At 45.0% G+C, this 21,644-nt stretch overlaps 1 protein-coding gene across 1 annotated transcript; it reads right to left on the bottom strand.

Annotated features, from left to right (window-relative positions):
- Positions 1 to 5,185: 5,185 nt before the first annotated feature.
- LOC310756649 (uncharacterized protein) lies at positions 5,186 to 21,617 on the bottom strand. The gene is made up of 3 exons (XM_083601143.1): positions 21,478 to 21,617; positions 10,834 to 10,962; positions 5,186 to 8,985 (listed from the first exon to the last, which is right to left on the bottom strand). The coding sequence occupies exons 2-3, from the start codon at positions 10,949 to 10,951 to the stop codon at positions 7,049 to 7,051; spliced, it is 2,055 nt and encodes a 684-aa protein (XP_083457269.1). The 5' UTR covers positions 10,952 to 10,962; positions 21,478 to 21,617; the 3' UTR covers positions 5,186 to 7,048.
- Positions 21,618 to 21,644: the final 27 nt, after the last annotated feature.

Consider the following 21,644-nt stretch of genomic DNA (forward strand, 5'->3'; position numbering starts at 1 on the left):
GGATGGCCATCTGCCATGGATGCCTTGAGATTCCTGCATTGCAGAGGGTCAGGCTAGATGACCCTCGGGTTCCTTTCCCACTCATGATTCTGTGATCTGTGCAGTACATAGTTAAACCATGGAACTCCCACAAGAGGCAGGTATGGATTAGACACAGAGAAGTAGACAAATTTGTGGAGGAAAAAGCTATCCAGGTACAAAATTCAGATATGTTCTACCTCACTGTCAGAGGCAGTAAACGCTGCTTCTGAACACCAGTTGCTGGAAGCCACCGGATGGGGCGTGCTGTCGCACTCAGAACCTGCTTTTGGGCTTCCCATTGAGGCTGGGACCAGAATGCTGGACTAGATGGGCCACTGGACTGGCCTGATCTCAGCAGAGATCTTCTCATGTTCTTAAACCAAGCGGAATTAAAAACCACACACACACACACATAATCAGAGTGGGGGAGAGAGAAGGCTCCTGCAGTTCAGCCGCCCAATGGTTAAATGGACTGAGCTCTTGTTCCTGGAGAGGCAAGAAGTTTTGAAAGTGAGGTGGGAGAGTCTAGGGGGGGGGGCACACTCCTTGGTCTTCCAGGGAGGGAAACAGGCCTAGTGACATTTTTTTGGCAAAGGTGATGGGTGGAGTGGAGGCCTGGATCCAAGAGGTGCAGGAGGAGGATGCATTTGGGGGAAGTGGCGCAGCAATAAAACTGCTGGCACGTTTGCAAAGCTAAGCAGGGTCCAGTATGGTTTCAAATTGGATGGGGTACCTCCATTGATTCCTGCAATGCAGGGGGCTGGACTGGATGACCTTGAGGGGTCCCTTCCAACTCTACCATTCAGTGAAAGAGAATCCCCCTTCCCACCTCCCCTCTCAAAACGATAAGCATGGGGTGGTGCTGCTGATCCATGCAAGTGGGCTGCAAAACGGGGCCCCCACTCAGCTGCATGGATCTGCCAGACTGCCTGGGAAGCCCCAACTGCAAAAGGTCATACCAGTCCTCATTGGATGTGGGGTGGGAAGAAATGGATTTGCGGGGCAGGGGTGGACGGATGAAGGAGCTCTTTAAAAATAAAAAGGAGGAAGAACCCCCCCAAAAAAATCCACACCCATCCAACTACCAAGTGCCCCCCAAAAACCCTGGATTGGGTTTTAAAGGATCTTCCTCCCCTCCTGCCTCTACTCTGAACTCTTATCAAATCAGTGTAGGGGCAGGAGAGGAAAGAGCCTTGTGGAGGGAAGAGGAGGACGTAGCTGTGCAGCTTTTCAGTGCCAGAGCTGGAGGGGAACTACTTTTTTGGTTTCCTGAACATGAAAAGAGGCTGGTCAGTTTCTCTCCTGTATCATCATCATCATCATCACAACAACAACAACAATTTATACCTCGCACATGGGAGTAGTCAGGATTTTTGTGGGGGGGACAGGCCTTTTGTTGGGGGGCAGAACCTCAGTTAGCTATGTATTTTTATTGATTTCTATTGGTTGGGGGGCAGCTGCCCCTCCCTGCTCCCCTTGGCTATGCCCATGACCCCGCACATCTGGCTGTGTTGCCCCAGCCGCTCTGGGCAGCTTCCAACACACATAAAAAATAAAACATCAATCATGAATTTATCGGAACTGTTTCTTCCTTCAATTTTCAGGCATAAATCCTTTGGTAAGGAAGGGATCATATTCCCCTTTCCTTCTAGGGCTCAAATATACAAATATGATTGAATGGGAAGAAAACCTGCCTGTTTAAACTGTGCAATGTATTCCAGCATTTGTTATTGCAATGTGTTTGATGGGGGAAGTCTCCTCTCTGGTCAGGTGCAAGTCCGTTTAACTGTCACTGTGGGAACTTTGACGGACAGCTGAGGAAGGGCTGGAGCGATGTGTATTCTGATTGGCGGTTGCTGGTTTAGAATTCTTAGTGAGACGCTGTGATTGGCTGGGTTCACCCAAGGAAGTATATATATATAGCCAGGTGCTATTTAGCAGAGTTAGTTGGAGCTGTTGATGCTCCTGGAGTCAGACAGAAAAAGACAGAGGAAGAGGATGGGGAAAGAAGATCCAGAAGGAAGGGCAGAGGGGCTTGGAGGCCAAAGGCTTCTTGGGCTAGCCATATAATTTGGCTCAGCCTAAGGCAGGGGTGTCAAACTCAAATTCATCGGGGGCCGGATCAGCAGTTTGGTCACCCTCAAAGGGCCGGTTGTATCTGTAGGACTATGTAAAGGACATGTAAAGTGGAGGTTTCCTGTGTAGAACAGCCGGCGCCGCTAGAGGGCAGACGTTCTCTGGCTTGTAGGCTGCCGCGCATGCGCTGAAGAGGCGGCTTTCTTGTGTCAAAAAAAAAAAGCGAGAATAAAAGGTGAAGGCTGGCGGCTGGCGGCGGCTACATGGGCCACATGGCGAGGTCTGGCTGGCCGGATTCGGCCCGCGGGCCTTGTGTTTGACACCCGTGGCCTAAGGAGTCTACAGCACTGAAGGAGAAGAAAGGAGAGGCGGTTTGCAATGCTGGGCTCTGGTGCCTGGTAGGGGAGCCAGAGGAAGATTCCAGGACAGCAAAAACAGGCCTGGAGTTTCATTTGTATGAGTTAAAATCGAGTCCCCATTTACAGAGTTATGTGGAAGAGAGCCCTTTAATTTGGCCCTTTAATTAGTTCCCTTTCCCCTCCTATAAAAACTATGCAGGACCACCTTTGTTTAGAGTTTAAATAACAAATAACTTTTACTCAGTGCAGACCCTCCAAGTGTCCCTGTTTTCCAGGGACAGTCCTAGATTTACAGAAGTCGTCCCGGTTTCTGATTTTATACTGGCATGTCTTTCTTTTCATTAGGACATCCCTATTTTCATTGGAGAAATATTGGAGGGTATGGAGATGTCGGACTCCTGATCCATGGGTTCTGGTGTTATGGGGAGAAAAACTTGCCTCTATCCATTTTCCCCTCGCTGTGAAATGTGTGATGCGAGCCTCACGGACAAAGGAGTATGCATCAATAGAGATGGACGGACGAGAGGATGAAAGACTTGACACAGAAAGTTTCTCCGTGCGATCCTCTGCACGTTTGCTCAGAAGTAAATCCCACTGGACTCGATGAGGTTTCACTGCCAAGTCAATGTGTGTTTGGCTGATAAAAATATCTAGGGGTCTTAGCAGACCACAAGCTTAAGATGAGTCAACAGTGTGATGCAGCGGCAAAAAAGACCAATGCTTTTCTAGGCTGCATCAACAAACTTTTATAGTTTACTGATCAAGAAAAGTAATAGCATCACTGTATTCTGCATTGGCTAAACCCCAACTGGAGTCCTGTCTCCAGTTCCGGGCACCGACGTTTAAGAAGGATATTGACAAGTTAGAACGTCTGCAGAGAAGGGTGATCAAGACCATCAAGTGTCTGGAAGCCAAACACTGCAATAGGAATAGGGGCCCCACTATTAATTCTCAGCACCCTTAACAAACTCTATCTCTCAGAATTTTGGGGGGAAATGACTGTGTAAAGCAGCCCTTTACACGTATGGTGTGAATGTAGACTTAGCTGGATAATGATGATGATAATTTATACCCTGCCCATCTGACTGGGTTTCCCCAGCCACTCTGGGTGGCTTACAGCATATATAAAAATATAATGGCCCAAGGTCTCTGAAATCCTCGTCCAGCTGTCTAACCACTATAACACACCGGCAACTTTTTGTATATGCTTCTGACTTCCTCATGGGCTGCTGCACAATTATTATTACCTTGACGCCCTTGGATGAAAGGTAGGGTATAAATGTGAACATGAATTTTAAAAATGTGTATGAAATGTGCCTCAGAAACTTTAGATATTTGCTAAAACAAAAAAAAAAATTTTCCTTCCAGTAGCACCTTAAAGACCAACTAAGTTAGTTCTTGGTATAAGCTTTCGTGTGCATGCACACTTCACGAAAGCTCATACCAAGAACTAACTTAGTTGGTCTTTAAGGTGCTACTGGAAGGAAAAAATTTTTTTTTGTTTTGACTATGGCAGACCAACACGGCTACCTATCTGTAACTAGATATTTGCTGTTTTTAAGTGTGTGTGTGTGTGTAGACCATATTCATGGAAGACAATCTTACCCGGCTTACGAGTGATTGCCAACGAAGAAGACCTTGAGGGTTACACTCCCTGGATCCCATGAAAATATTTCAGCAAGGGGAAGGGGAGCGCCGTGGCCCCATCTTTGGCCAGAGGAGGATCCAGCTGGCTCTCTCGCTTCCCTGCTCTGGGATAACAAGACCGTTTGGCCCCCAACTGCCAGTTGCCCTGGGACCACCAAGCGAAAGGGAGGCCCAATTGGGCCCTGTCCTTCCTTCTCTCTCACACATGTATTCCTCCTTTCTCACACACTTCCTCCTTTCCTTCTCTCTTTCTTATACATACACCCCCCCCCATTTCTCTCACATACAGCTCCTTCCACTCGGACATCATAATCATTATTATCATATTTATTAAATTTGTATATCACCCTATATCCTCAGGGTGGTTACCACATAAAAGCACAACATGAAAACACAAATTACGTAATAAAAATTAAAACAAGTCAAACAATTATACAAGTTCTCACACATTCCTCCTCCTTTCCTTCTCGCACTTCTTTTCCACATACATTCCTCCTCCTTTCTCACACTCCTTCTCCCTCCTCTTTTTCACACATTCTTCCTTCCCTCACTTTTCCACACACATTCCTCACACCTTTCCTACCTTCTCTCTCTTTCTCACACATTCCTTTCTTCCCTCTCAGACACAACCTCCTTCCTTTTCTCTCTCTTTCTCACACATTTCTTTCTTGCCTTATTCCTCCATTCTCTCTTCTTCCCTCTCTCTCTCTCTCTCTCTCTCTCTCTCTCTCTCTCTCACACACACACACACACACACACACATTCTTTTCTTCCCCCTCTATCTTCCTCTTTCTTCCCTCTCTCACAGACACAACAGCCTCCCTTTTCTCACACTTTCTGACACAAGCTAGTCGATAATACTAAGCCCCATCTCCACCCACTGCCATTTGGGGACTTTGAGATCGGTGGGTAGAAAATCCTGAGAAACTCCAGGCCAGATTTGACACCTTGGTTGCCCCTATGCGACTGTGATTCTATGACTCTTTTGGGAGGAAGGGCTGGGTATAAATTAAGGCAATAAAAATACAATATTGAGGCTGTCCTTTCACAGGCTGCCCAGGAGAGAAGCGTACAAGGGCCAGTTATCTGTTTACTTATTTATTCTTCCCACTTATTAGTTGCCCGATAACAGATATTTTTCAAGCCAACATACAGTAATAGTGTAAAACAAAATTTTAAATGCAAGCAGGCACAACAATTCCAACAATAAAATCCAACCCAGCGTAAAAACGCACAAGGGAGCCACCCGCAACCCCGCCAGGACTCAACACCCCCCCTACAAAAGCTAAAAAGCAATAACTAAATTGCCATCGATCTCCAGACACTAAAATAAAATATGTTACATTACGGTAAAATAATATTGAATGACATTAATAGGCTTGGGGAGAACAAAAAAGAAATCTGCCTGACACCAAAATATGTTAAAGTAGGGAACAAGGAGAGGGATTTGTCAAATCTCCTTCTCTGCTATGAAGGTGTAAAAAGATATTTTTTGTGTGTTGACAGGGTCACTACAAAGTTTGGTCACCAGATGACAAAAGACTTAAGTTTTATCTGAGTGGAGTGGATGTTTCCTAGGTCTTTTCTCTTATTGCTGGAGAAAGTCAATAAGGTTTTTGTCTTGCTTTCTGACCAGTTTCTCCTCTCAGCCTTCTATGACAAAGAGTCCCCAAGACAGTTTTTATTCTTTTTATCACGAGATAGAAATTCCCCTCAGGATTTTCCTCTCCATTGATAGAGGCTTCCAGGGCACAGTCATCAGATGGCTTCTACAGTATTCTTTTTTTTTTTTTTTTTGTCATGTGGCAGAAATTCCCCTCAGGATTTTTCCTCTCCATAAGACACAGCCACCAAGAGTCTCTATACTCTTTTGTTACGTGACTAGGGATGCCATATTTCAAAAGGCGAAAATCCGGAAACAAAAGTTGTTGAGGTTGTTTTTTTGGTGTTTTGTTTTTTGCCAAAGTTGTTGAGCTTTTTTAGTTTTGCCCAGAATTTTGCTGAAAGAGTTTTTGTGCTATTTTTAAGGAAGATCGCAAAAAAACGGCACTGTTGCCATACATCCAGATTCTCCCAGACATTTCACCCTATACATGACAGAAATTCCCCTCAGGATTTTCACTCTCCATTTATGGGGTCTTCCAGAACACAAATTAACCACGACAGTTTTTATTCTTTTCACATGACATAAATTCCCTGAAGGGTATTTTTCTCTCCGTTGATGGAAACACAGATACATCTAGCCAAACACATGCTGACTAGGATTTGGTCTGCACACGCAACACCACCTATGTCCACCTCACAAGTCAGCCTTTCCTGACAAAAGTTCAGCTGACAGTAAACTATTAGTCTTAAAAGTGATGCATCCACCTGCCATTTTCCCCGCAAGAGGTGAATAAGTCTCTTCTTCTGTCACACGTTCTTATACCTGAAGAGTGACCAGCTCCTCAAATGACGCACAGAACCACCTAGCAAAAACAGTATTTTTTAAAAGAGTCATGTGGAAGACAAAGGACCAAAGATATGAAAGTGACTTCCATACAACGACAGGCAGCAGAGGAACATAGCAGTGTTCATACATCACAGAAGTTTGCTTGGTGGCGGCCTAACATGAAAGTACTATTTCTTAGATTGCACAATAGGAAATATACACGCTTAAAAAACAGCAACGTAAGATTAGGAGACCTTCTTCCCTCTGCTGTACGCCTTCAAGGAATCAGGACGTCTGTAGTGCCTGGAAGAATTGCCAGATTTTATGATTGTGCAGGCGAAAATTCATTAAAATCTAGGCAACTGAAGAGGAGACTCTGCAATTCCGGAAGCTCTTTCTTTGCTACAATCATTTTCATGATTTCTGATTAGCTGCGAACTGATCCGTTGCAGAAGCTGCAGTATATATATATAAATTTCCCACAACGTGAATAATTCCTGGAGCCCGACAAGGTTTATTGCATGACAACCGCTCCACTGTTTTCATCGTTGCAGTGGATCATCTCCTCCTTGAATTCTTTGATGTCTAGGAAGTTCTGAGCGCTGGCCGAAGCCCTTTCAAAACTCCAAGCGCTGAAATGGTTCTCTGTGTGAACCCGCTGGTGTCTTATAAGGAGCGTGCTTGAGGTGAAATTTTTTCCACACTCCAAGCATTTGAACGGCTTCTCCCCGGTGTGGCTTCTCTGATGTTTGTTGAGCAGCGAGCTCTCGCGGAAGCTTTTCCCGCACTGCTGGCATTTGAACGGCTTCTCCGCCGTGTGGGTTCTCTCGTGTCTAATAAGGAGTGTGCTCCAAGTGAAGCTCTTCCCGCACTCCAGGCATTTAAAGGGTTTGTCTCCCGTGTGGGTTCTCACGTGAGAGATGAGGATGGAGTTGTGGCTGAAGCTTTTGCCGCATTCCATGCACTTGAAGGGCTTCTCGCCGGTGTGCGTCCTCTCGTGGCAGGTGAGGTGTATGTGCTGGCGGAAGCTCCGGCCGCACTCCAGGCATTTGAAGGGCTTCTCTCCCGTGTGGATCCGTTTGTGGGAGGTGAGGTGGATGAGCTGGCGGAACCTCTTCCCGCACTCGGGACACTTGAATGGCTTCTGCCCCGTGTGCATCCCTTGGTGCGCAGTAAGGATCCCGCTCTGGCTGAAGCACTTCCCGCACTCAAGGCACTGATACGGCTTCTCCCCGGTGTGGGTTCTCTGATGTGAAGTCAGGCTCCTGCTCTGGCTGAAGCTCTTCCCACACACTGGACACTTATATGGTCTCTCTCCCGTGTGGCTGACTTGGTGTCTGATGAGGTTGGTGCTGTCACTGAATTCCTTCCCGCACTCCAAGCACTTGAACGGTTTCTCTCCCGTGTGGGTTCTCTCGTGTCGGATAAGTTCCGAACTCCGGCTGAAGCTCTTCCCGCAAACCTGGCACCTGAAGGGCTTTTCCCCTGTGTGAGTCCTTTCATGTCGAATGAGTTCTGCGCTGTGGCCAAAGCTCTTCCCGCACAACAGGCAGTTAAACGGCTTCTCTCCGGTGTGGATTCTTTCGTGTCTGATAAGGTGGGAGCTCTGGCTGAAGCTCTTCCCGCACTCCCGGCATTTGAACGGTTTCTCTCCAGTGTGCGTTCTTTCGTGGGAAGTAAGGTGGATCTGCTGGCGGAAGCTCTTCCCGCACTGCTGACATTTAAAGGGCTTCTCCCCGGTGTGGGTTCTTTCGTGGGAGGTGAGGTGGATCTGCTGGCGAAAGCTCTTCCCACACTCCAGACACTTGAATGGTTTCTGTCCTGTGTGCATTCCCTGGTGTGCGGTAAGGATCCCGCTCTGACTGAAGCACTTTCCACACTCCAGGCACTGATATGGTTTCTCCCCAGTGTGGCTTCTCTGATGTGAAGTAAGAATCCCAGCCTGGCTGAAACACTTTCCGCACTCCAGGCATTTATAAGGCTTCTCTCCCGTGTGACTCCTCTGATGTGAAGTAAGGTTTCTGCTCTGAGTGAAGCTTTTCCCGCACTCCAGGCATTTGAAAGGTTTCTCTCCGGTGTGGATCCTTTTATGTCGAATAAGCTCTGAGTTGCGCTTGAAGCTCTTTCCGCAGTCGAGACATTTATATGGTTTGTCTCCTGTCTGGGTTTTCCAACGCATTTGAAGGCTTGGTGCATCGTTAAAGCTTTCCGAATACGCCGGGCACTCGTTCCTTCCTCCTCCTTTATGTTTTCCTGGATGGGCTGGGATTTCAAAGAAGCCGCTGTTCAGACAACCAATAGTTTCACCCCAATCCTGATCTGCCTCGTTTCCTGCCTGCATCTTTATCCCATCTTGATTCCCAAGGTTCTCAACCATAGCTGGAAATGTAATGCTTTCCTCCAACGCCTGATGGGCTTCCTCGTCACTTTCTCTCTTCCACACATGCCCTGCTGAAATAAAAGAGAAATATGATGTGAGGGAAAAGAAGAAAAATCAATTACAGAATACAACAGCTGCCCCAAACTTTCTACCACCTTGCCTCTCCCGGTAAACCAACAGTAACCCCTACCTAGTGAACAACTTCAGACCTTGGCATTCTTCAGACATTTGGCCTGCCGTTGCTATTATTAAAGGGACCCCTGACCATTAGGTCCAGTCGTGGCCGACTCTGGGGTTGCGGCACTCATCTCGCTTTATTTGCCGAGGGAGCCAGCGTACAGCTTCTGGGTCATGTGGCCAGCATGACTAAGCCGCTTCTGGCGAACCAGAGCAGCGCACGGAAACGCCGTTTACCTTCCCGCCGGAGCAGTACCTATTTATCTACTTGCACTCTGACGTGCTTCCGAACTGCTAGGTTGGCAGGAGCAGGGACCAAGCAACGGGAGCTCACCCCGTCGCGGGGATTCGAACCACTGACCTTCTGATTGGCAAGTCCTAGGCTCTGTGGTTTAACCCACAGCACCACCCGCGTCCCTGTTGCTATTATTACTTTAGTTATTATTAACATTGATTTATTAATCACCTTCTAAACCACCATCTCAAAGTGATTTACATAAAAACTCAGAAACAGTAATGAGCTTTTAAATGTATAAATCACTTTGTGATGCTTGTTTAGAAGGTGATTACTGAGTTATTTGAAGTTCCACAGATCACTCTCCTTCCCAGGCTGAGAGGAAAAATGGCAAAAACAGGATATTTATTGGGACATTGTGATTTTTGCAGCTGTTGCTAAAGTTGCAAAACAATGAAGCAAGGGGCGGAGCAATGGAGAACTTCTGAAACAACAGTGGGATGTTAGCTCCGCCCAAGGCATGATGGAGAACAGCAACAACCAGGAAAAGATAGACAAAACATTTTACAAGGAGAGGAAGAAATATCACGGGCAGAATAATTGCCACACACAGGAAGAACCAGGATATGGTTGAATGCTTCACCTGTAGATTTATAAATCCCTTAATGTGTCAATACGAATGGAAGTTGTTAATATTGCAGTTGTTGTATAAGGGATTGTTATTTTGACAGGAGTGTAGTTGAAATTAATAAGATTTTGGAACGCAGAAATAAAGTAAATCATCAAACCATCAATTCTAGCATGCAGGGGGCCCACCTAAATTTTATAATTTGGCGTCTGAATGATTGGTATTAGTAACTGCATTATAATTTGGCATTGTTAAAGGTAAAGGGACCCCAGACCATTAGGTCCAGTCGTGGCCGACTCTGGGGTTGCAGCGCTCATCTCGCTTTATTGGCCGAGGGAGCCGACGTACAGCTTCCGGGTCATGTGGCCAGCATGACTAAGCCGCTTCTGGCGAATCAGAGCAGCGCACGGAAACGCCGTTTACCTTCCTGACGGAGCAGTACCTATTTATCTACTTGCACTTTGATGTGCTTTCGAACTGCTAGGTTGGCAGGAGCAGGGACCGAGCAACGGGAGCTCAACCCGTCGCCGGGATTCGAACCACCGACCTTCTGATCGGCAAGTCCTAGGCTCTGTGGTTTAACCCACAGCGCCACCCGAGGCTATTATTGAATTATTGTAATTAGAAACTAATAAAAATTATTTTCAAAACAACAACAACTCAGAAACAACTAAAACATTTAAAACAAGATATTATTATTATTAGCGTATTATGGCATGCGAAACTCGTATTCTGTTTTTTAGGATACCGTTTTATTGTTTTTTTTCATATTTTTGAATGCCATTTAGGGATCTTTAAAACACAGAGCAGTTTAGATGCGCTTTAAAACAAAGAAACAAATTTAGAATGGAGCTCTATCCAATTTTGAATGGAACTCACATTCATCGACCGCATTCTGGAGGGCCAGGCTTGCGTGGGATCGTCCGGTGGAAGCCATGAACATTTCTTCGAACACGGGGCTTTCCTCTTGGATATGCTGTGCCGTGATCTCTGCCATGTTCCTGTCATCTTTGCGGGAGCGGGTTGAGAAAAAAGAAAGAATGAGAATCGTAAAACTTCAGTCCTAGATACAACAAGATAGGAAGATCCACAGGAAGAGGAGTCGGGGAAAACACATGATTTGTTTGGAGGCAAACAAGACATAAAACCAGGGTTCGGACAGCGTAAGCTCCTGGCAGCAAACTACCAGCAAGGGAAAAGCGAAGCACCTGCAAATTTCAGCAACTTGCATCCATCAGTGCTCACATTAATGTTAAACCATTGTTTAACTATGGTCAAACATGATATATAAACAAGGCCATCAGGGGTTTTCGCCTTCATCTCCGAGCTTGCAGTTTGGGAAAAGAATTCAAAGCCCCAAATGTCACTTTGTTCCTTCTTCCTTTCTACATTATGAAAACCAATATTCCCATAAACACCACGATTTACAACAGCGTACATCTACAAAACACGTTCTTACTAGGTGAGCCACAAGTTAGTGTAAACCTTTGGGGCTGGTCCTTGGTTTCCTGGAGAACCAAAACTCCACCATTCTCCCACAAAGGTGTCTTTGTGCTTTGCTCCTTTCACAAGTCACCTTGTTTTGGATGAAGGAAATTCTATAGGGAGCCCTATAGTTCCCAGACAGCAAACTGTCTCCCCACACATCTAAGGAGCTACCTGACAACCTCTCCTCTTCGCCAAACTCTCCTCTTTGTCACAGTCCCAGACAAACAGTTCTTATAATAATAATAATAATATATTTTTATTTATATCCCCGCCCTCCCCAGCCGAAGCTGGGCTCAGAGCGGCTAACAACAATAAAAGTAACACAACATTCTAAAATCAATTCATTTTAAAATCAATTCAGAATCAAATGGCAACCATTGGGCTAGAAGTTCTGTGAGGATTGCCAAAGGAGGGGGTCAGACTGTGCATTGGCCAAAGGCCTGGTGGAACAGCTCTGTCTTGCAGGCCCTGCGGAAAGATGTCAAGTCCCACAGGGCCCTAGTCTCTTGTCACAGAGTGTTCCACCAGATTGGGGCCACAGCCGCAAAAGCCCCAGCTCTGGTTGAGGCCAGCCTAACCTCTCTGTGGCCTGGGTCCTCCAAGATGTTTTTGTCTGAAGACCGTAAGGTCCTCTGTGGGACATACCAGGAGAGGCTGGCCTCTTCCTCTTTATGCCAGCCAGGAGATGAAGTCAGAAATCATGTAGTAGTAGTAGTAGTAGTAGTAGTAGCAGTAGTAGGAAGAAGAAGAAGAAGAAGAAGAAGAAGAAGAAGAAGAAGAAGAAGAAGAAGAAGAAGAAGAAGGGGAGGAGGAGGAGATTCTGATATTTCTGCCTCTTTGTGCCCCACAAAAGTCAAATCTTAAAAAAGCAAGATTTTTTTAAAAAGCTTGCAACAGTTGGGTAAGGTCACTTTGGACTTCAAAACATCCACCTGGTGTCTGTTGCTTGCCCTGAATTGATTTGACATACCAGAAAGAGATAGAAAGAAGGCAAAAGTCCTGACCAGAAGAGAATGGCGTATTTAAGTTGATGGATTATGCCAAAATGGCAAAAATGACCGAAAGAATCAGAAATCAGGAAGACCAACATTTTAATAAGGAATGGGGGGGAATTATAATTTGTATTAAAAATCATTGTAAACAGTTAAAATCGTTAGTAGGATTGGAATAAAATTTGTAGTTTAATGGTGAATCTTGGATATAGAGTGGTACCTTCGTTTTCGAACGTAATCTGTTCCAGAAGACTGTTCGACTTCTGAAACATTTGAAAAGCGAAGCGTTTACTTCTGGAAGCATTTACTTGCGGAAAACTCAATACGGAAGCCGCGTGGCACGTTCAACTTCCGAAAAGAGTTTGGAAACCAAAGCAGTCACTTCCAGGTTTTCGGCGTTTGAAAACCAAAATGTTCGACTTCCAAGACGTTCGAAAACCGATGTACCACTGTAATGGAGATTTGGATTATTATAAAAGATGTAGGAGGAAATGACTAACGATAGGACCCACAAAGGGGAGGAGGGAAATCCAGGAGATTCTTTGGAATCTTCATTTTTATGATGTATGTTGAATATGTGATTGTAAAACTTTAATTTGGAAAACAAAATCAATTTATTTACAGTCATACCTCGGGTTGAAGTAGCTTCAGGATGAGTATTTTTGAGTTGTGCTCCGCAGCGACCTGGAAGTAATGGAGCGCGTTATTTCCGGGTTTCGCTGCTCACGCATGTGCAGACGCTCAAAATGACGTCACGTGCATGTGCGGAAGCGGCGAATCGTGACACGCAGATGCGCGGACGCGGGTTGTGTTCTCTTCAGCATGCTAATGGGGCTCCGGAACAGATCCCGTTCGCATCCAGAGTTACCACTGTATTTATTTTTTAAAAGGAAAATGGTACAGTTGAAAATGGTACAGTTGCTTTTGAATTATGGTGCTGGAGGAGACTCTTGAGAGTCCCATGGACTGCAAGAAGATCAAACCTCTCCATTCTTAAGGAAATCAGCCCTGAGTGCTCACTGGAAGGACAGATCCTGAAGCTGAGGCTCCAGTACTTTGGCCACCTCATGAGAAGAGAAGACTCCCTGGAAAAGACCCTGATGTTGGGAAAGATGGAGGGCACAACGAAGAGGGGACGACAGAGGACGAGATGGTTGGATAGAGTTCTCGAAGCTGCCAGCATGAGTTTGACCAAACTGCGGGAGGCAGTGGAAGACAGGAGTGCCTGGCGTACTCTGATCCAGGGGGTCACAAAGAGTCTGACACGACTAAACGACTAAACAACAACAGTTGAAGAGGGACCAAGGATGATCTCCCAAGAGTCCTAGCCCAAGAGTCTTAGCGTGGGACTGGCTGGTTTAAGCAACCAAGACTCCTTTAAACAGAGCCAACAGGCTGGTAGCCCTCCATGGAGAAGGCACCTGGCATTTCAGGCTGAGAGGGAGCTGCCTGGATAGGAGAAAGGAAGACATAAGAGCTGGAAAGGTCAACCTATGGTGGCCCTAGCCAGGTTCTGGCAGCAGTTTGGCCTGGTGGCATGGATGCCGGCACTTGCTGCAGCTTTCCTGGAGCAGCACTGAGGTCGGGCCTGAGCAGCGAGTAAAAAATCCCCGGAGATTAATGCAAATAGCCGAAAAGAGTGGAAGATCCCAAGAGATGAGAGCCTGCTTGGTCAGGCCAGTGGATCAAGCCAGCGTCCTGTTCTAAAGCAGCCAACGAGGTACTCAAGAGGGAAGACTGCAAGCAGGAGCTGAACGCAACAGCCCTCTCTTTTCCTGCACTTTCAAGAAACAGGTTGTGAAGGCAGAACATAGCCATCAAGCTTTAGTAGCCACCAGATAGTCTTATCCTCCATGAATCTGTCTAATCGTCTTCTAAAGGTTGGTGGCCATCTTTCAGAGAAAGAGAGGAGAACTGGCCCCGCTGTACATCGGGGAGGGCTGTGTGGAGAGAGTCTCTTCCTTTAAATTCCTAGGAATTTATCTCAGCAAAAACCTTACTTGGAAAATAAATACAACCCAGGTGGTTAAGAAAGCCCAACAGAGATTCTATCTCCTCAGAATATTGCGTAAGAATGATGTCAATCAACATTTTATGATCTCCTTCTACTGGTCAACAATAGAAAGTGTCCTTTCATACTGCATCACGGAGTGGTACGCTGGTTTGACATCAACTGATAGGAAGTGCCTACGGAGGGTGGTGAATACAGCACAAGATATTATGGGCTGTCCCGTGAATCCGCTGGATGAAATAGCGGAAGAACGTTGCCTCAGGAGAGTGAGGAAAATTCTCAGGGATGATTCACACCCTGGCCGGCACTTTCTTGATCTGCCCTCAGGCAGAAGATATAGAAGCATGATTAATCGCACCAACAGGGTAAAGAACAGCTTCTATCCATGGGCTGCTAGGCTGCTGAATGAAAAGATAACAACAAGGCAACTGACTTTCAGGTCTGGTGGGTGTGCATCAGTAAACGAGGGGAATTAAGACTAAAAGAGCTGAGTGGGGGGTACTCGTGTAATCTCACTGTATATAAGTTGCACAAGTGACAATAAAAAATTTCAATTTCAATCACTGCCTCTTGAGGGAGTGAATCCCACAATTTAGCTATCTGCTGCGTGAAGAAGTCCTTTGTCAGTCCTGAATCGTCCAACATTCAGTTGGATGTCCCTGCGATGTTAACCTATGAGAGTGCTGGAGGTGAATTAGTTAAACAAGTTACCCAATCAGAACCCGGGGGTGGAGTCAGAGGGACTATAAAACCAGCTCTGGGAGGGGCAAAAGGGGAGTTTGTTGGGAGTTGGGTGGTTGGTTGGCGTGGGAGTGAATTGGGATAGAGTCTGTGGGTAGGTTGAGTTAGTGCAGTGAAATAAGTTGAGTCAGGAACAGTTAGGAGCTAGGAAGACAAGTAAATATCTGAGAGGTGGTTTAGTGAGTGAGAGCAGGTAGCGGAAGTTATAGGTCTGGATAGGCACCCTATGATTGTAATTGACCGATACCGTTTATGAAACCACACGCTTGTTAAACTGCAATAAATAAACAGAAGTTTTATGTTCCAATTTAAACCTGACTGGACTCAGTATTGTACCAGGTAGGGCCTGGGTGGTGGCAGCGAGAAATAAAGTAATGGCACAGGGATCAATAGACGGTGAAACGTCTGAGGACCCTGTGTGATCGCCACACTCACAGCGCTATTTTTCTGGGAAAAGAGGTCTCAGAACCCACCATGAACACCTCCCTTTTTCTTTTAGAATGGCACCCACCCGGGAGGTTGCCAGAACTGAGTTCCGGTGAATTCCCCCTGGAAAAAAAGAAAAAAGCTCTGAATGTCCCCAAGTTCCAGCAATATGAGAGAGGAACAAACTCTTTGTCCCCTATCCACTTTCTCCAGCTTTGCTGACCTACCCCTGGTTCCATCATTCGATGTTAAGGGGCAGAAAAGCTTCCTATCTGCTTTCTCCATCATCATGGATAACTTGACACATCTCTGTCGTCAGGCCCCTTTACTCACAATTTTTCTACTCTTAAGTAGCTGCCCCCCCCCAAAAAATATTTCCACATACAGTGGATGCTCAAGTTGCGAACGTGATCCGTGCAGGATGCACGTTCGCAACCCGCAGCGGCATGTCTGCGCACACAGGTTGCAATTTGGCGTTTCTGTGCATGCGCAAAGCGTGATTTAGTGCTTCTGCGCATGTGCGACCGCCGAAACCCAGAAGTAACCCGTTCTGGTACTTCTGGGTTTCGGCGGTCCGTAACCCGAAAAAATACAACCTTAAGTGTCTGTAACCCGAGGTACAACTGTAGATGAATTACTCCAGCCCCCCAATTGTGAAACTGCCGTGTGAAATTGTAGTCTTTAAAAGCTGTGGGCCACCCCGCATGGCACGCTGAGAACAGAAAGGTGAGAGAAATGTGCTTTTAACGCAGAGACGGGGAATTTGCGGCCTGCAAATACTGCTGGGACTCCCATCAGCTTTTTGGAAACCATTATGGATGTTGCATTTGATCTAGACCAGGGTTTCCCCAAACTCGGGTCTCCAGCTGCTTTTGGACTAATAATAATAATAATAATAATAATAATAATAATAATAATAATAATAATTATTATTATTATTATTATTATTATTATACCTCAGGGCGGCTAACACCAATAAAATTTCAGTAAAAACATAGTAAGAAAAAAGAAAAACAAAAACAAAACAATTTAAAATACAGATTAAAATGCAAGTTAAAATGCAGCCTCATTTTAAAAGTCAAAACCATAAAGGGAGGGCAACATAAGGGTCAGACTGAGCCCAAACCAAAGGCCTGGTGGAACAGCTCTGTCTTGCAGGCCCTGCGGAAAGATGTCAAGTCCCACAGGGCCCTAGTCTCTTGGGACAGAGCGTTCCACCAAATCGGGGCCAGTACTGAAAAGGCCCTGGCCCTAGTTGAGACCAATCTAACCACCTTGTGACCTGGGATCTCCAAAATGTTGTCATTTGTGGACCTTAAGTTCCTCTGGGGGCATACCAGGAGAGGCGGTCCCGTAGGTATGTGGGTCCTAGACCGCATAGCAGGACCAGCAGTCAGGGATGATGGGAATCGTAGTCCCAAAATAGCAGGAGACCCGAGCTTGGGAAACCCTGATGTAGAGTCTCAGGGTCCCTTCCAACTCTGCAATTCTATGATTCTATGACTCCCTCTGCTTAGTCCCAGGTATACCTTACGTTCTTATGAATGCCAATTGTTGGTAATCATAAATAGGAAGTGTGTTGTGATTTCCTGCATCCCATTCGGGCATCTGGCTGGCAACCAGGATACTGGCTTAGAAAGGTTCCCTTTGGCCTGATCCAACAGCCAACCTCTTCTTTTTTTCTGCTTATGTGCTTAATCTCCTCAACTTTTCCCTTTTCTTGCGAGGAATCCTATTTGGAATAAGGGAATTTCCCTTTAAAAAAAGGGAAACGTTGACAGCTATGCTCCTCACCTAGGTTCTCCCATGCAGTTTGAACAGATCAACACCATTCATTTAAACCCCGTGGCTTCCCCACAAAGGATCCTGGAAAATGTAGTTTATTGAGAGTGCTGGGAATTGTAGCTCCATGAGCGGGAAAACTAGAGGCATCGGAACTGGCTATTTGGGATAACGTGAGGTGCGTTTTGTATGTGCTATCATTTCCTGTGCTGTCTCCTTTAAAAAATAATAATTTCTCAGATATACAGAACACCTTGCAATGCTAAAATTTAATATATAATACACAACCAAAAGTAATTTTAAATATTTATTGCAATGACTCCCGCTGCTTTTAAATGGTTATGGTGGGTACAATAGGAAGAAACTTTTGAATCACAGCTTGAACTGGGTTTTGATCCTGACGCCTGTTCCCCTGTGAAAATAAGGTTTATACATATTAGTCTAACTTTTTGGGTTAAATTTGCTCTTCATTTCTACCTCAGATGCTATGCTTTGCATCTTGACCTTTGGCCCAACCTGACTTTGTTTTTTTGATATATATTTTTTTACTTCTTACTGGCAGAAAACAAGTGCTCACAAAATAATATTATTTATATTGCTTTTGCTTTGTGCTGTTATTTTATTGCTTATCCTGTTTCAGGAGAGGGTGAATATTGTCTTGTCAGGGGTGTTCAACTTGTCTATAAAATCCAATAAAAGAATATTTTTAAACAAAATTTACTATAACATAGTATAGGATTTAATGCATAAGATCCGTATCTACCGATATTTTAGCCAGCAACCTCCATTGGGCCACCTCCCAAAATAACTAAAACAACTAAAATATTGGGAGAATATCATAAAATAGGGTTGCCAAAAATCCAGAATTTCCCACACATAGCAGAAATACTGTCGGCAGTTTCGTTTCTGGCGATTTCCATTAAAACAACTTGTCAAAAAAACCCCACAACTTTTGTGTCCGTTTATTAAGGTTAACTTTTTGAAATATGGCAACCCTATCATAAAAGTTTTACATCTTTGCTTCTTAAATCTTGCAAAAAGGGACTAGGATTTTAGTGGGATTCTGTGGAACGACCACCATAACTTTGCATTCTTTCAGAAACCAGGGGAAATCTACCATTTTTGCTGGGCTTTTAGCAGCTGATGAGTTAAATCATTTAAAAGCCATTTTTAATTATGCTATCTATGGTAATTGTTTTAATGTTTCTATTTTTTATATAATGTTTCTATTTATTATGTATTTTTTAATATTAGGGTGTGTGTGTTTTGTGTAAAACAATAGACTCGACGCAATGTAGCGGTTAGACTGTTGGACTGGGATCTGGGAGTCCAGGGTTCGAATCCTCACTCAGCCATGAAGCTCACTGCCTGTCAGCCTAACCTACCTCACAGGGTTGTTGTGAAGATAAAATGGAGAGAAGAACCACGTGCATCACCTCAAACTCCTCCAATGTAAAACACAGTAGTATTAGTAGTAGTAGTAGTAGTAGTAATAATAATAATAATAATAATAATAATAATAATAATAATAATTTATTATTTATACCCCGCCCATCTGGCTGAGTTTCCCCAGCCACTCTGGGTGGCTCCCAATCAAGTGTTAAAAACAATACAGTGTTGAATATTAAAAACTTCCCTGAACAGGGCTGCCTTCAGATGTCTTTTAAAGATAGGATAGCTGCTTATTTCCTTCACATCTGAAGGGAGGGTGTTCCACAGGGCGGGCGCCACTACCGAGAAGGCCCTCTGCCTGGTTCCCTGTAACCTCACTTCTCGCAATGAGGGAACCGCCAGAAGGCCCTCGGCGCTGGATCTCAGTATCCGGGCTGAACGATGGGGATGGAGATGCTCCTTCAGGTATATAGGACCGAGGCCGTTTATAATTATTAATCATTATTAATCATAATTAATAATTAATCATTATTAATAATTATTAATCATTAATGATAATTATTATTTAATAATAATAATAACGGCAACAAAGAAAAAACTGTCCTGTGACTATTTTTGTTGAAAGGCAATATAGTAATCTTTTTAAAAAACAAAAACAAATAAACTAATGTGCTTTCCCTACCTTCCCTCAGTTAAGAAATCCTTGTAATGGACCCTGTTTTATTGGGGCATTCTTGGACTGTAGGAATTATCGCAGATCCATCCATATATATATATATATATATATATATATATATATATACACACACACACACACACACACACACACATACACACACACACACACACACACAGTTTTATAATTTAGAGTATTCATTTAAACAACCTTAAAATATCAATGACGCCCTTCTTCTCTTTCCATGGTTCATTTTGCATACCATAAATCCCTGCATATTTTACATAAACCAAACCGTTCAGTATTTCATTATTACATCCATCAAAACTTGCATTGTTGAATTGATCTTAATGCTGCCAACGTTTTCAAACATACAGAGTTTCCCCCCACATATTCAATAAACATTTTCCAATCTTCTTTAAACATTATAGTCCATTTTCACATGCCACAGAAGTATTCATAAAGAGATGATGATGGGAATCCATAACACGGAAACATCCAGATTATGCTCTTAAAAACTTGTAATCTGGACCAGCATCCTGTTCTCACAGTGGCCAAGCAGATGCCTGTGGCAAACCCACAAGCACAACAGAAAATATCCCCCTGCCATGACTTCCAGCAGCTGGTATTCAGAAACATTACAGTGGTACCTCGGGTTAAGTACTTAATTCGTTCTGGAGGTCCGTTCTTAACCTGAAACTGTTCTTAACCTGAAGCACCACTTTAGCTAATGGGGCCTACTGCTGCCGCCACGATTTCTGTTCTCATCCTGAAGCAAAGTTCTTAACCTGAAGCACCATTTCTGGGTTAGTGGAGTCCGTATCCTGAAGTGTATGTAACCTGAAGCGTATGTAACCTGAGGTACCACTGTACTGCCTTGGACCATGGAGGGGAATCACAGCCCTTAGAGCAGGGGTCAGCAAACCTTTTCAGCAGGGGGCCGGTCCACTGTCCCTCAGACCTTGTGGGGGGTCAGACTATATATATATTTGGGGGGGGGAATGAATATATTCCTATGCCCCACAAATAACCCAGAGATGCATTTTAAATAAAAGCACACATTCTACTGATGTAAAAACACACTGATTCCTGGACCGTCCATGGGCCAGATTTAGAAGGCGATTGGGCCGGATCCGGCCCCCAGGCCTTAGTTTGCCTACCCATGCCTTAGAGCTAGTACCCATTGATAGCCTTCTCCTCCATAAATTTGTCCCTCTTAAAGGTCATCAGGGTTGGTGGCAGGCCCTGCCTCCTGTGGCAGCGAGTTCCATAGGTTAACAATGCACTGCAGGAAGGAGGGCCTTCTTTCAGAGGGTGGGGGGCTTTTCTCTACCCACTTTTCTGCATGCCATGCAGAGCTCTCCCACCCACAGCCGCCTTTAGGGCAGCTCTCAACCTGGCACCTGACAGCTGCTTTGACCTAGAACTCCCATCACCAGCCCCATTTGTCGCGGTTGTTACTATTACTACTATTATTTTGTGTAAATTATATGCTTAAGGTTGCACACCACCCTGGGATATTTGGATAAAGAAGGGTATATAAATTGAATAAAATAAGAGCTGTTCGTCTCCCCCGGGGAGGTTGTGGACTCTCCTTCCTTGGAGGTTTTTAAGCAGAGCTTGGATGGCCACCTGTCACGGATGCTTTAGCTGATGCATTGCAGGGGGTCCGACTATAGGACCCCTGGGTGTCTCTTCCAAGTCTAAGATTCTATGAAATAGCAATAATAGGAGACAAGGAAGAGAAAGGACCTTGCGTGCAGTGAAAGGAGGAGCAACAACAGGTTCTGCTGCACAGACGGAAGGTGACTGGGTGTCCTTTACTAGCTTATGTTGTGAACCACCCTATGATCTTTGGATGAAGGGCGGTATAGAAATTTAATAAATTAAAAATAATAAATAATACTCCCCAGGCTGCATGTTTTTCCCCCCTCTCTCTCCTCCTTTTCTACAAAGCCTGAAGCTTTTTTGGGCGTTGCAGCCTCTCCTTTTTTTGCACCCGGAGCCAGACTCACCAGATCCCTCCCCAGACACGGAAGATGCAGAACCTGCAGCCGCCTTCCGACGTTCAGACGGGGCTCCAGCTTCCAGGAAAGGTGGGGGGGTGTAGGGTAGAGAGTGGGGGGTGAGAGGGGCGTTTGCAACCGGAAATGGATTTCTCGGGCGCCACTCTAGGACTCCG

Source organism: Podarcis filfolensis (genome assembly GCF_964270895.1).
Source record: "Podarcis filfolensis genome assembly, chromosome: 2".
Classification (NCBI taxonomy): domain Eukaryota; kingdom Metazoa; phylum Chordata; class Lepidosauria; order Squamata; family Lacertidae; genus Podarcis; species Podarcis filfolensis.

What these genes read in the sequence shown, in the direction of transcription:
- LOC310756649 (XM_083601143.1), bottom strand. Translation starts at nt 10,951, where the DNA reads ATGGCAGAGATCACGGCACAGCATATCCAAGAGGAAAGCCCCGTGTTC. An exon ending in CCAGAATGCGGTCGATGAAT is followed by an intron (nt 8,986 to 10,833) that starts GTGAGTTCCATT and finishes CTTTTATTTCAG; the next exon opens with CAGGGCATGTGTGGAAGAGA.